Genomic DNA, 13,803 nt, shown 5'->3' on the forward strand with positions numbered 1-13,803 from the left:
AGCTCCACCCTCATCATCCACCAGAGGAACCACACCGGGGAGATGGGGGGTCTTTGGGTCTCCATCCCCATAACATCGCAGTTCCTCTATGTCCCATCCATCCTAGAACTTGCGTTTCATTGCTGCTCGTGCCTTCAACTCCGAGCATAACTTTTACTGTTCCTCCCAAACAACCCTCTGAAGATGATTTGTGTGAATTGAGGAGGACCAGGCATGCAGCTGTTGGTCATGGCACAGCTTCTTGTAGTGCTTAGGGAACGTGGTGGTCAGTCAGTCCCCAGTCCCGGGATGGCTTTGGGGATGGCTCCACTCGCCGAGGCGATCAGCTCTGGGGCAGACGCATTCTGCAGTGGAGCGGGGGATTGAGACAGGCAGGGCTTTTTTTTTTTTGGCATCGAGGCCACTCGAAGCAGCCGAAGGAGCCTCCAGGACCCGTCAGCCCTCGCGAGGGAGGCTGACAAGGCATAGGCGGAGCCAGCAGCGCCCCCTCCCCGGCCGTTCAAAAGCAGCCCCTGGGGAGCGCGAGCGACCAGGAATGCGGCGACCAGGACGGGCAAACAGGGCGTGGTGCATCAGAAGGGTGGGGCGTGGCAGTTTGTGCAGCAGTGCACGCAGGCAGGGTGAGCAGGGAGGGCCACTCGCCGCTCTTTTGCAGCGGTCTTTCCCTCCGGTACTTGTAACCTGCCTGCGAGGAACCTGGACATGGTATCAACCAGGCAGAAAACCATGGCCTCCGCATCTCTTGCGGCCTCTCCAGCCACAGTCACCGATGTGGCTACCCAGACGGAGGGCTTGGGGAAACATGCAGCCATCCAGGTCTTGGGCTGCAGGGTGTGCCCGAGTCTTCTGTCAGTATCCGACAGCAGCAGCGAGGGGTATGCCTGTGGGAGGTGTGCCCAGGTTGAAGAGCTGCTCAGCCAGGTAGCGGAGCTTCGGGAGGAGGTGAGCAAGCTCAGGAGCATGAGGGAGTCAGAGAGGGAAATTGACTGGTGGAGGTGTACTCTACCCTCTCTGAGACAGACTCACAAGCCTACCACAGCACAGGTGTCTCCTGCTACGCAGAAGACAAAAGTTCCCTCATCCCGCCAGGCAGTAGGAGGAGACCTAGGCCAAGGAGGGGAATGGAGGCAGGTTCCTGTTCGGGGTGGTAGATGAGCCCTGTCCCTGCCCACCTCGCCCTCACCTTCCCACCTTCCCATCTACTCTTCCCATCTGCCCTTATGTAACAGGTATGAGGGTCTAGAACACGACATTCAGAACAACAAAGTAGATGAAAGCCCGTCCCAGTTGGAGAGGGTGCCTAAGGCAAGGCAACCTACCCCCCGCATTGCTACACCATCTGTCAAAAAAGAAAGAAGGGTTATTGTCAAGGGGGACTCCCTTTTGAAAGGGACAGAGGGCCCAATATACCGACCTGACCCTACCCACAGGGAAGTCTGTTGCCTCCCTGGGGCTTGGGTGAGAGGCTTCGCTATGAAAGTCAAGCGCCTGGTACGGCCCACCGACTACTACCTGCTACTGGTCTTTCAGGCTGGTAATGACGAGGTAGCAACGAGAAGTCCGAGAGCGATCAAAAGGGACTTTAGGGCTTTGGGGTGACTACTTAAAGGATCAGGGGCACAGGTTGTGTTTGCCTCTGTCCAGGCAATAGGGGGGATCTGATAGGGGGGATCAATGCTGACAAGCAGACTCATCACATTAACACGTGGCTTCGGGACTGGTGCAATCAGCAGAATTTTGGGTTTTTTGATGATGGGAAGGTCTACGTGACACCAGGCCTGCTGGCACCAGATGGGATGTGCCTCTCTCAGAGAGGGGTGAGGATTTTTGCTCAGGAGTTGGCAGGGCTGATAGATAGGGCTTTAAACTAGAGTCGAAGAGGGAAGGGGATAAAACCAGGCATGCCGGTGATGAGCTAAGGGATGGTGTGCTAGAATCAGAGGGACTGTGTCCTAGTGAGGCCCTTCAGTCGGCTACACAAGGTGCTGCGTTTAGGGAGGTGCATTTGAAGTGCTTCTACACAAACGCACTCAGTATGAGGAATAAAATGGATGAGCTAGAAGTCTTGGCCCAGTCCCACAGCTACGACATCATCAGCATAAGTGAAACCTGGTGGGATGAGTCCTGTGGCTGGTGTGTTGCAATAGATAGTTACAGGCTCTTCAGGAGGGACAGGCAGGGTAGGCGAGGTGGCGGGGTGGCAATGTATGTGAAGCATGGGCTGAACTGTGTGGAACTTCAAGTTGGTGATGGCAAAGTTGAGAGCCTCTGGGTAACGATTAAGGGACGAACAAACAAAGGGGATGTTGTTGTGGGAGTCTATTACAGACCACCTGGCCAGGATGACAACGCCGATGAATTATTCTTTGCAGAACTAAGAGATGCCTCGAGATCAACTCCCCTTGTCCTTATGGGGGATTTCAACTTGCCAGACGTCAACTGGGATCACCACATGGCTGACACAAGCAAGTCCAGGAGGTTCGTAAAGCACCTCGACGATAACTTCTTGGTGCAGGTGCTAAGGGAGCCAACTAGGAAAGGTGCCCTCCTAAGTCTGTTACTCGAGAACAGAGAGGGTCTTGTGGGAGATGTGGCAAATGGTGGCCGTCTCTAGAATTTATGGTGATAGAAGGAAAACTGCCACCAAAACTTCAGCCCTGGATATGGGGAAAGCAGACTTCAGGCTGCTCAGGGAACTACTCAGCAAGGTCCCCTGGGAAACTGCTTTTGAAGGCATTGGCGTCCAGCAGTGCTGGTCAATCTTTAAGCACTGCCTCCTAAAAACACAAGATCAGGTGATTCCAAAATATCGGAAGTCAGGCAGGCAGGGCAGAAGGCCGGCCTGGCTGACCAGGGATCTTCTACTGGAGCTTAGGCGAAAAAAGAAAGTGTACGGTTGCTGGAAGAAGGGTCAGGCGACGAGGAAGGAATACAGGGATGCTGTTCATGCTTGTAGGGAGAAAATTTGTGTGGCCAAAGCCCAACTAGAGTTGAAGCTGGCCATGTCTGTGGGAGACAATAAAAAAGGTTTTTTTAGATATGTGAACAGAAAAAGGAGAACCAAAGAAAACATAGGTCCGCTACTAGATGGAGAAGGTCTCCTCACAGACAATGACATAGGCAAAGCAGAGACGTTTAACACCTCTGTCTTCGCCTCTGTCTTCAACACTGATGATGGGCTTCAGGACCCAGGGTACCCTGAGCTGGAGGACCGTGACGGTGGGAATGACAAACTCCCAACCGACCCCGAACGTGTGCGGGATTTGCTGCTCCACCTGGATCCATACAAGTTGGGAATCTGGAGAGGTCCCATTGGACTGGAAGTTGGCAAATGTTGTGCCAGTTTTCAAGAAGGGTAAGAAAGACGACCCTAGCAATTACAGGCCTGTCAGTCTCATGTCAGTGCCTGGTAAAATTATGGAGAGGATGATCCTTGAAGTTATTGAAGCGCACCTGGCGGACAATGCAGTCATTGGTCCCAGCCAACATGGGTTCATGAGGGATAGGTCCTGCCTAACAAATTTGATTTCCTTTTATGATAAGATCACCCATCTAGTCAATCAAGGGAAACCAGCTGATGTGATATTTTTGGACTTCAGCAAAGCTTTTGACACGGTTTCCCATAGGATCCTACTGGACAAAATGTCCAGCATACAACTTAACAAAAACATCATACGATGGGTGAGCAATTGGCTGACGGACAGGGCTCAAAGGGTTGTGGTAAATGGGGCCACATCAGGCTGGCGGATGGTCACTAGTGGGGTCCCTCAGGGCGCCATTTTAGGGCCAGTCCTCTTCAATGTTTTTATAAATGATTTGGATGTAGGACTAGAAGGTGTTCTGAGCAAATTTGCCGACGACACCAAACTTGGAGGAGTTGTGGACTCGGGTGAGGGCGGAAAGGCCTTGCAGAGAGATCTGGACAGATTGGAGAGCGTGGCAATCACCAACCGCATGAAGTTTAACAAGAGCAAGTGCCGGGTCCTGTACCTGGGATGGGACAACCCTGGCTATACGTACAGACTGGGGGACGAGACGCTGGAGAGCAGCCCCGCAGAGAGGGATCTGTGGATTGTGGTTGACAGCAAGCTGAACATGAGCCAGCAGTGTGCCCTGGCAGCCAGGAGGGCCAACCGTATCCTGGGGTACATCAAGCACAGCATTGCTAGTCGGTCGAGTGAAGTGATTCTCCCGCTCTGCTCTGCGCTGGTGTGGCCTCACCTCGAGTACTGTGTGCAGTTCTGGGCACCACAGTACAAAAAGGACGTGAAACTGTTGGAGAGTGTCCAGAGGAGGGCTACAAAGATGGTGAAGGGCCTAGAGGGGAAGACATATGAGAAGCGGCTGAGGTCGCTTGGCCTGTTCAGCCTGGAGAAGAGGAGGCTGCAGGGGGATCTCATCGCAGTCTACAACTTCCTCGTGAGGGGGAGTGGAGAGGCAGGTGACCTGTTCTCTGTTATCACCAGTGATAGGACCCGCGGGAATGGTGTTAAGCTGAGACAGGGGAAGTTTAGGCTGGACATCAGGAAGAGGTTCTTCACCGAGAGGGTGGTCGCACGCTGGAACAGGCTCCCCAGGGAAGCAGTCACTGCACCAAGCCTGTCCGAATTTAAGAAACGATTGGACCATGCACTTAGTCACATGGTCTAAACTTTTGGGTAGACCTGTGTGGTGCCAGGAGTTGGACTTGATGATCCTTAAGGGTCCCTTCCAACTCGGGATATTCTATGATTCTATGATTCTAAGATTCTATGGTGGGAGCCCAGTGGGATGGAGGATGATTGGGTTAGGGGATGGTAGGACAGAGGCAGGATGGAGGATGATGAGGTTTGAGGATGGTGGGAGCCCAGCGAAATGGAGGGTGATAGGGTTTTGGAGATATTGGGACCCCACTGGGATGAAGGTGGGTGGGGTTTGTGGTGGTGGATTTCCACTGGAATGGAAGACAATGGAATTTTGGGAGATGGGACTCTTTTCGGAAGAAGGAGCATGGGGTTTGGGGATGGTGGGATCTCGTGGGATCTCAGTGGGATAAAGGATGAGGGTTTTTGGGATGGTGAGACCTGACATGGATGGAGATGGATGGTGGGGTTTGGAGACGGCTCAGCTTGGCTCATGCATTGAGAACCAGAGGGAGGAGAGCATCTGTGTCTCCTCATTGTGTAGCTGGGTTCAAAGCCTCTTCTTAGCTTCCCACCTTCATATACTGAAACCTTCAAAGAGGCCAAAGGAGTCCTGCAGCCGCTGAGGCTCCATCTCACTGAGGTTCGGTCTGCTAGGATTACCCGCTTCTATCGGATGCAGTGTCTTCCAAGGACACGTTTCCTTCCCCAGTTTCCCCACGATGTCTGCTCTTGATTTTAATGCTGCGATGTTTAAAATACACTCCAATGAATTTGGCTCAAGAGTGTCTGTCTTTTTCCATGCTTGCTTTAAAATGAGGTGCAATAAAGTGGAACTGATTTTCTGGGAGTGCAGGTTTGTTATTGATTGCTGAGAGTTGGGGGAATCTGGGGTGGCCCCGTGGCTCCTGCATGTCCATCCCATGAAGAATTTGGGCGCTGGGAAGTGAAACACAACTGAAGCAGGTCGGGTGCTGGGGCATGGATGAGGCTTGCAAGGACCTGACGGACAGCTTGAAGGCTGGGCTGAGGCTGCCTCTGCTTGGAGGACTTCCAAGAGCTTGTGATGCCCCCTGTGGGCACAGCCGGGAACCGGGGAACTGGGGGCAGCTGGAGATCCTGACTCTCACACCCAGGACAAACACCAAGGAGACGGTCTGCTGCAAAATGCTTTCAGAGGCAGCAAAGCCTCAGGACAGAAAGCACCCAGGAAATGTCACTGCCAGACTCCATCTTCCTGTGCAAAACTTTATTTGCCACAGGCCTGCTGCTGCTTTGTGTTGCATGGATGTGCTCCAGAGGAGGGAACAAAGAGCCCCCACAGGCTGCTCATGCTCAGCACCAGGCACAGAGCACAGATCAACCCCAAACTAGGAGGCAAAGGTGGGCTGCAATGGCCGGCAGCACACGGTGACCACATCCCTTGCACTGGGGTTCTGCAAGCAGTGCAAGCAGAGGGGAGAGGAGCGTGGAGAGCTGCTGCAGCCCCTGTGCTGCCTGCTGGGGCTCAGAGGCAAGCTGAGACCTGCGGGTGCCAGCAGGGCTTGTGCCCCAGCACAGGAGCCGCGTGCAGGGCAGAGCCCAGGGTCTGCAAGGGGCCTGACCCCTGCTTGCAGCATCCCAGCCCTCCTCCAGCAGCAGGGAGGAGCGCGTGGCAGCCCCTGGCCCCACTGCCCCTCATTCCTGTGCTGCTCCTGCAGGACCAAGGAGAGGTGATGCAGGAGTGGGTGGAGAAGGGCAGGAGCCCCCCAGGGCTGGGGACAGGGTCTGCGGGGTGCTGTCCCTCAGGCACAGCTGAATTCCCTGTGTCCGCAACAGGAACCAGGGGTGGATGCTCTCCCCATTGAAGGAGGCTGCTTTGAAAGTGAAGATCTCGACCCCGTTGTCAGCGTTGATAAAAGACACCTGCTGCTGGGTACAGTCCAGACAGACCCAGATCCTCGTGGGGACAGGGGACAGGGACAAAGGGGTACGAGGAAATGTGAGAGACTTGAGCTGCCCCTCATTGTACTGCACAGCCCAAATCCCTCCTTTAGGGCTCATGTCGATCCACCCCTTCCTCTTCACAGATGCCCTGGCCACCCCCATAGCCCACCAAGAATGCTTTCCCCTCTCCCCCTCCACCTCCACCAACCAGCAGTGCCTCCCCTCTCTGAACTCCTCATGGCCCAGCACGCAGAACCAAGAGTCAAATCTCTCCGGTGTGTCAGGAACCTGCTGCTTTTCAGTTTCCCATCTCACACTGCTGTTGTCCTGAGACAGGACAAGCATGGGATGAGCCGTGTGCGGATCCAGGGTCACCTTCACTGCAGGGACAGAAGGAGCCAGGGCATCAGGGGCAGAGCTCAGCCCTGGGCAGGCTTTCCCCAGCTCAGGGCCAGGAGCTGCCCCATGGGGCACGAGATGGGGCACCTCTTGGCTCCTGAACACGCCCCAGCAAGGGCAGGAGAAGCACTGCAGAGGGTAACCCAGTGCACACCTACCTCTAATATGAGACATCAGAAACCTTCTCCATGCTGGAAGGAGAAGGGAGAGCTGGTCACAACCCATGGCCGGTGCCCAGTGTCTGTGGCAGGGTGAGGGTCCAACCCTGGGCTGCTCTTTCCCAGCTGCCCACCCTCCCCTGCACATCGCCTTGGCTTTGTCATACAGCCCAGGAATGGGGACACTCACCCAGCTCTGCAGCTTGTTCCACTGGAAAAGGAAGAGAAAAGCAAGGCATGATGAGAAGGGGAGCTGCTCAGCCCATGGCTGCTGCCATGGAAAGATGCCAAGTCTTTGGGTTTATGAAGGGAGTCTTACCCATCTTTGCATCTTTTCTCACTGGAAAAGGAAAGCAAAAGCAATGCATGATCAGAGAGGAGTGCTTCAAATTCCATGACTAATTCCATGGCTAGAACCCAAGTTTCTTTGCCCTGGTGATTGAATCACAGAATCACAGAATCATCTAGGTTGGAAGAGACCTCCAAGATCACCGAGTCCAACCTCTGACCTAACACTAACAAGTCCTCCACTAAAACATGTCACTAAGCTCTATGTCTAAATGTCTTTTAAAGACCTCCAGGGATGGTGACTGATCCACTTCCCTGGGCAGCCCATTCCAATGGCTAACAACCCTTTGGGCACAGACCACCTTGCTCTGAGCATGAGAGGGACCGGACTAACAGGGAGCAAGACCCAGCTTTGAGCAAGGCTCGTGCACATGGAGCAGTAAGGACAGACACTTGTGCAGCTCTCTGCACCGTGCCACCAAAACACAAGTGGAAGTGAATGGGGACGGGTGGAGGACGTCCTTGTCCCAGAAGCATCAGTGCAGAGCAGGGCAGCCCCGCAGCTCACTCCCCGTCCCCACCTTGATCCCCGTTCCTTTCAGCCATCCCGGCCGTGTCCCGTGCCCAGGGCAGCCCCAGACCCAGCACTCCCCACTCCCCCATCAAGCTCCAGCTGCTCCTCCAACACACTCAAGCCACCAGCACACAAGCCCCCACAGCCCACCCAGCCCATTCCCTCCCGCAGGGACACCACTTCCCCAGGGGTCTGGGGGCAGGGACTGCAAGGACTCTCACAGCTCTCGGCTCTGTGCCACTTAAAAGCAAAGGCAGAGGAACAGGAGGTCAGCAGAGCAGCTTGGTTGCTCGGTGAGAGCATCTGCAGGGGGTCTGGGCCTTTCCACCAGCCCCACAGTGCAGCCATGCTCCCTGGCCTCCCACCCAAGGCCCCTTGCCTTCTCCCCTGCCTTTGTTGCCCAAGGCAGAGGCCCAAGAGGATCCTAAGGCCTTTGGGATCCCCAGGAGAACATTCCCTTCCTCCTCCTATGCACCTCCCTGGGCCAGGGCTCAGCCCTGCTCCAGACCCGCGCAGTTCCGTGGAGAACACCTCCCTCCGCTCCATCCCTGCGCTGCCAGCTTACCTTTCTTCAGAAAGAGATAAACACCGAGGCCAATGGACACAGCCAAAAACACGAGGACCAGAGCCAGAGCCACCATCCAGGGCTGGGCATTGTGGAAGAAGGGAGCTGAGAAAAGGCAGCAGGAAAAGGGCTGCGTTTCCATGCCCGTGGGTGGAAAAGCAAGACCCAGACTTCTCCTGGCTCAAGACAAGTGCAGGGGCCAGGAACACCTCACCCTGGCTGTGCTATTTGTACCTGTGATGTGTAGGGATGATTCCCGCTCCTGCTGGAGGCGGCTGCTCCTGACCACGCAGGACAAGGGCCCCTCCATGCTCCTGGTCACAATGACGGCGCCTTCAATTTCAAAGAGCCCCTCCTGGTCCTGGGAATGTGTCTGGGAGTCCGAGGGCAGATGCTGCCCGCGAGCATCCCTCCACAGCAGCTGCGGCAGCGGGTACCAGCCGGCTGATCGACACAGCACCCGGACGCCTCCGGCCTCGTAGCCCCCCAGGGAGAGGTGGGGGTCAGCACCTGTGGCTGGGGGAAGAGCCCGTGGCTGGGGCTTGACTTGGGGAGGGATTCAGTTCCAAGGCAAAGACCCCATCTGCTCCCATGCCAGACACAGCCCAGCCCAGCCACGGCCCCAGGGGCTCAGGAACCGGGTGCTCCACACACCCACCCTCACCCCGATTGCACCAGCTGATGCCAGAACCAGAGAGCAGGGCTGCACAATGCCAGTAACCCCAAATTGCCCGTAAAACCCAGCTGCTGAGCTCCAGCACCTCCAGGCAGCGTCTTGGCATCGAGTTGTGCTGGTTCAAGAAGCCCCGAGACTTTCAGACAATGTCACAGGTCTCCCCCAGCACAGAAAGCAAAAGTAAAGCAGACATCCAGCTGCTCAGAGGACTGCGATTCTCCTTGTGTGGTGTTTGGTGCCATTGCTGACACAGCTGAAGGTGCTGCTCAGCAGCCTGTGTCCAGTGCCCTCACAATATTATGATTGTTGTCTTCAAAGACACCAGTGAAAACTGACAAAAATATCCATGGAGCTCTCTCCCCAGATATTACCTCCACATCCATGGGCATGCTCCATGCTCTGAAAGAGGTGAAACATTAAAAGGACACGTAAACTCTCCCCTGGAAGCATCACCCCAGCCACTAACCTGACACCTCCAGCTCCACAATGGCTTCGTTATAAGCATCTTGCACAGTGCAGACGTACTGGCCATCATCAGAGGGTCTCAGCCCTGTGATTTGCAAGTCCAGGCTTCCAGCAGAGAGACCATCTCTGGCCAACTCTGTCCTCCCGACATATGCCCCCATCTGCTCCCTGTACAGGTCCTCTCCATTGTGGTAGTGGTGCACTGTCTCAGAGCTATCATCCCGGATCCACCTGACCTCTAAGGTGCGAGCATCCCATCGAGGGGACAAGTGGCAGGGCAGCACGACATCCTGCCCCACGGTGGCAGTGACAGGGTGGCCTGGTCCCACCACTCTGAGCTGGGCTGGGCAATGGAGAAGGGCACAGAGAGGCGGTGAGTTTTTGCCATCATAAATTTAGGGGCAGTGAGTGACATAGGGCGAGCTGTGTGAGAGTTGGTGCGTGCTGCGTCCCCCGTGTCCCATGGGAAACCACTGGGGAAACAGGAGAGGGAGAGGGAAGATGTGCAGGAGAAGGAGGTGTGCTGGGAGTGGGAGCCCTCTCTGCAGCATTCGGGCATGTGAAGAAGAGCCAGAAAGGGCAGCCAAGGCAGCACCCGTATTATGTGAAAGAACCAAAGAGAAAGGGAGGCCCATCGGGGGCCAAGCTGCTGTCTCGGGTCCCCACTGCCCCATGGCCGCTCCCCTGCCCTATTGCAGCAAGTCTGCATGCACAAACGGGAGAGCCCCACAGGATCCTACCTGAGCCCAGCTGGAGAAGGAGCAGAGTGATGAGGGAAGTCAGGAGGCCCCTGGCATGGCCGGTAAGGCTGGGGCAGCCGCAGCCCCAGGGGATCCCCATCTGAGAGAGAGGTCCCCCAGGGGGTAGGCTGCCCCCCCAGGGGTTCTTTTCCAAGGGAACCCCACCAAGAGAGAGGTCCCTCGCAGCATCCAGCAGAGCTGCAGAAAGCACAAGGCTACACCCAACTTCCCCAACCTTTGCCCAGTTCCTGGCTGCAATAACCCTCTGGGAGGAGCTCTGGCCCTGGGGCAATGTCTGGGGAGCTCTGCAGGGCTGGCACCACCATCCCATCGCAGTTGGGTGCCCAGTCCACTGCCTTCAGCAAGCACGAGGGGCTTGTCCCCAGCAGGGGCCTCTCCAGACCTCCAGGGAAAGCCAGTGTCTGAGCTCATTCATCTCCACCCATCTAAGGAGGAATCAAACAGTGAGCACTGGGACAATGTGGAGAGATGGCAGTGAAGAGTTGAGCACGATCAGAGGCTTCAGGGAATGGGGCACAGCTGGGTGCCGAGCCTGGAGCTGCCACCCTTTGACCACAGTGCTGAAGACAAAGTGCCAGCCTCGGTCACTGCTCCAGTAAAGCAGCCGTGGCAGAAGGTTGTCTCAGATGGTCAGGGACCTTCTTCTAGAGCTTAGGTGGATACGGAAAGTTTTTCTGTTTGCTGGAAGTGAGGTCAGGCAATATGGAAGGACTACAGAGGTACTGTTTGCTTTTGTAGGGAAAAAATTCATATGGCCAAAGCACAATTTGAGTTGAAGCTGGACAGTACTGTGAGGGACAACAAAATGGATTATTTTTTAAACTATCTTAACAGCAAATGTAGGATGAGAGAAAACATTTGTCTGTTACTTGATGGGGATGGTCAAACAGGGTCATCAACTTCACTGAGATGTTTAATGCTTTCTTTGCCTTTGTCTTCAACACTGATGCTGGGCTGTGGGACCCCAGGTGCCCTTAGCTGTAGGACAGTGACTGCAGGAACAATAAACTGCCAACAAACCCCGAGTTTGTGTGGGATTTGCTGCTCCAGATGGAAGGCCCTGAAGATGCTGCAGGGACTGGAGCATCTCCCCAGGGAGGAGAGGCTGAGGGAGCTGGGCCTGCTCTGCCTGGAGCAGAGGAGGCTTGGGGGGAGCTCATCAAGGCCCACAAATCCCCGAAGGAAGGGTGCAGATAGGACAGGGCCAGGCTCTTCTCAGTGGTACCAGGACAAGAGGCAATGGGCACAAACTGGAGCACGAGAGGCTCTGTCTGAACATCTGGAAGTGCTTTACAGTGTGTCACAGATCACTGGCACCAGTTGAGAGTTTTGGAGTCTCCGTCCCTGTAGATCACCAAAGGCCACCTGCATGTGGTCCTGGGCAACGTGCTCTGCATGTCCCTGCATGAGCAGGGGGGTTGGACCCAATGGACCCAGAAGTGCCTTCTGACCACAACCATTCTTTGATTCTGTAAGGTCCTTTTATGACGATCAAGTCAATTCCCTTGAGGGTAGAGAGGCGTTGCAGAGAGATGTTGATGGATGACAGCACGGGGCAATTGCCAATAAAATTGGTGTTTGGAATTTAGCAAGAGTAAATGCTGGATTCTGCACCTGTGGTGGTGTAATCCTGGGTGCGTGTCTAGCAGCTGCAGTGCGAGTGGAAAGAGATCCAGGGTTGGTGGTAAGCTAAATGTGAGCCGAGAGTGTGCCCTAGTGGCCAAAAGGGCCAACTGTATTCTGAGTGCATGGAGCCAAGAGAAAGGATTGACCCCGCTCTACGAAGCACTGGTGTAGCCGCATCTGGAATTCTGTGTGCAGCTTTGGGCACCACGATATAAGAAGGACATCAAATAGCAGAATGTGTGCGAAGGAGGGCAACAGAGACGGAGAAAGGACTGCAGGCAAGGCGTGTGAGGAACGGCTGAAGGCTCTTGGCTTGTTGAGCCCAGAGCAGAGGAGACGCAGGGGAGGCCTCGCGGCGGCCCACAGCTTCCTGATGAGGGGAGCGGAGGGGCAGGCGCCAGTCTCTGCTGTCTGGGGCCAACGACAGGGCCCGAGGGAACGGCATGGAGCTGCCACAGGGGAGGCTCAGGCCGGCTGTTCGGAAAAGGTTCTTCCCCGAGAGGGTGGTCGGGCACAGGAACAGGCTCCCCAGGGATGTGGCCACAGCCCTGAGCCTGCTGCAGCTCAAGGAGTGTTTGGAGAAGGCTCTTAGGGAAAGGGTCTGATTTTTGGGTGGTCCTTTGTGGAGCCTGGAGATGGACTGGATGGTCCTGGTGGGTCCCTTCCAACTGGGGCTATTCTGCGATTCCAGCCTCCCGCGGGGGGACGCGCCGGGGTCGAAGCCGGGGAGAGCCACTGGAGCCAGAAGGGGGCCCGGGGCACCGCCCGCAGCGCTTTCGCTTTCGCTTTCCCCTTCTCGGAACCCGCCGGGACCGGGATCTGCCCGGCGCCCGGTGACGTCAGGAGAGATTCTAAGTCTCCATTGGCGGGTTGGCGGCGGCGGCATCAATTGCTGCGCGGAAGCGGGGCGGGGCAGTGGGGCCGGGGCGGGTGGGGGGCTTGGGGCTGCTGCCGGGTCTGCGGCTGCTGTTGGGGGTCCTGGGCGGCGAGTGGTGAGTGCGGGCGGGGCCGGGCATTCCCGGCACCGGGATCCTCCAGGCCTCCCCTTCCCCTCCCGGGCCCCCCTGGGAGGGGAATGGAAACAGGCCCCCGCTCAGTGCTGCACGTCAGCGAGCCCCCTTCTTACCCGCCTCACCTCCCCAGGTGCCCTTACACAATAGGTTTGAGGCTCTGGAGTTTGAGGGACGGGTAGGTGAGGATGTGGGGGAGGGTCCACACAGGAGGTTGTCGAGGGCAAGAAAGTCGACTGTGCGCCTCAAGACTGCCTCCACCAAGAAGGAAAGAATGAAGACCTCACACAGATCGACTGCAGTGAGGGCTCCTGGCCTGGAGGCAGACGGAGCCAACTCCTAAACCCACCCCCCCCAATAACGAGCCCCTCAGACCAAATGGCTCGGCGCCACCTGGGAGTCTCTGAGGGAGACGGATAGGAGGTGTCAACCTGTCCCTACTGAGGCCCAGCAGCCCCCTCCTAAGTCCCTGCAAGGGGTAGTAGCCGATCCAGCTGCTCAGCTGCAGGACAGAGGACTCGACCACCCATGAGAGGAAAGGGGCTGGACCCTCATCTCAGCTCGAAGCAGAAGGAGGCATCTGCCCCAACACCCACAGTGCCACCAACCCCCACGGTGTCCCTGGGTAACAGGTTCGAGGCTTTTGGGCAGGAAAGGGATGAGGGTCTGGACAGTAGTCGGAACCTGGGCCCCGAGAAGCATGCCAAGGTCAAGGGAAGTACCAAGCATAGGG

General features: G+C 56.2%; 2 protein-coding genes across 3 annotated transcripts in view; both read right to left on the bottom strand.

Annotated features, from left to right (window-relative positions):
• LOC121062615 (butyrophilin subfamily 1 member A1-like) overlaps positions 1 to 10,931 on the bottom strand; it is a 33,164-nt gene extending 22,233 nt beyond the window's left edge. The window contains exons 1-4 of the mRNA XM_040542729.1: positions 10,414 to 10,931; positions 9,675 to 10,016; positions 8,767 to 9,048; positions 8,533 to 8,637 (exon numbers count right to left, since the gene is read on the bottom strand). Coding sequence (XP_040398663.1) covers positions 8,533 to 8,637; positions 8,767 to 9,048; positions 9,675 to 10,016; positions 10,414 to 10,744 — 1,060 coding nt within the window. The 5' untranslated portion in view covers positions 10,745 to 10,931. The remainder of the gene's footprint in view (positions 1 to 8,532; positions 8,638 to 8,766; positions 9,049 to 9,674; positions 10,017 to 10,413) is intronic.
• Positions 5,851 to 13,803, bottom strand: part of LOC121062617 (butyrophilin subfamily 1 member A1-like) — a 225,427-nt gene continuing 217,474 nt past the window's right edge. For both annotated transcript variants that reach the window (XM_040542754.1, XM_040542753.1), the window contains exon 8: positions 5,851 to 6,928. In XM_040542754.1, the coding sequence (XP_040398688.1) occupies positions 6,300 to 6,928 (629 nt within the window). In that variant the 3' untranslated portion in view covers positions 5,851 to 6,299. The remainder of the gene's footprint in view (positions 6,929 to 13,803) is intronic.

Source organism: Cygnus olor, chromosome 33, assembly GCF_009769625.2.
Source record: "Cygnus olor isolate bCygOlo1 chromosome 33, bCygOlo1.pri.v2, whole genome shotgun sequence".
Taxonomy (NCBI): Eukaryota; Metazoa; Chordata; class Aves; order Anseriformes; family Anatidae; genus Cygnus; species Cygnus olor.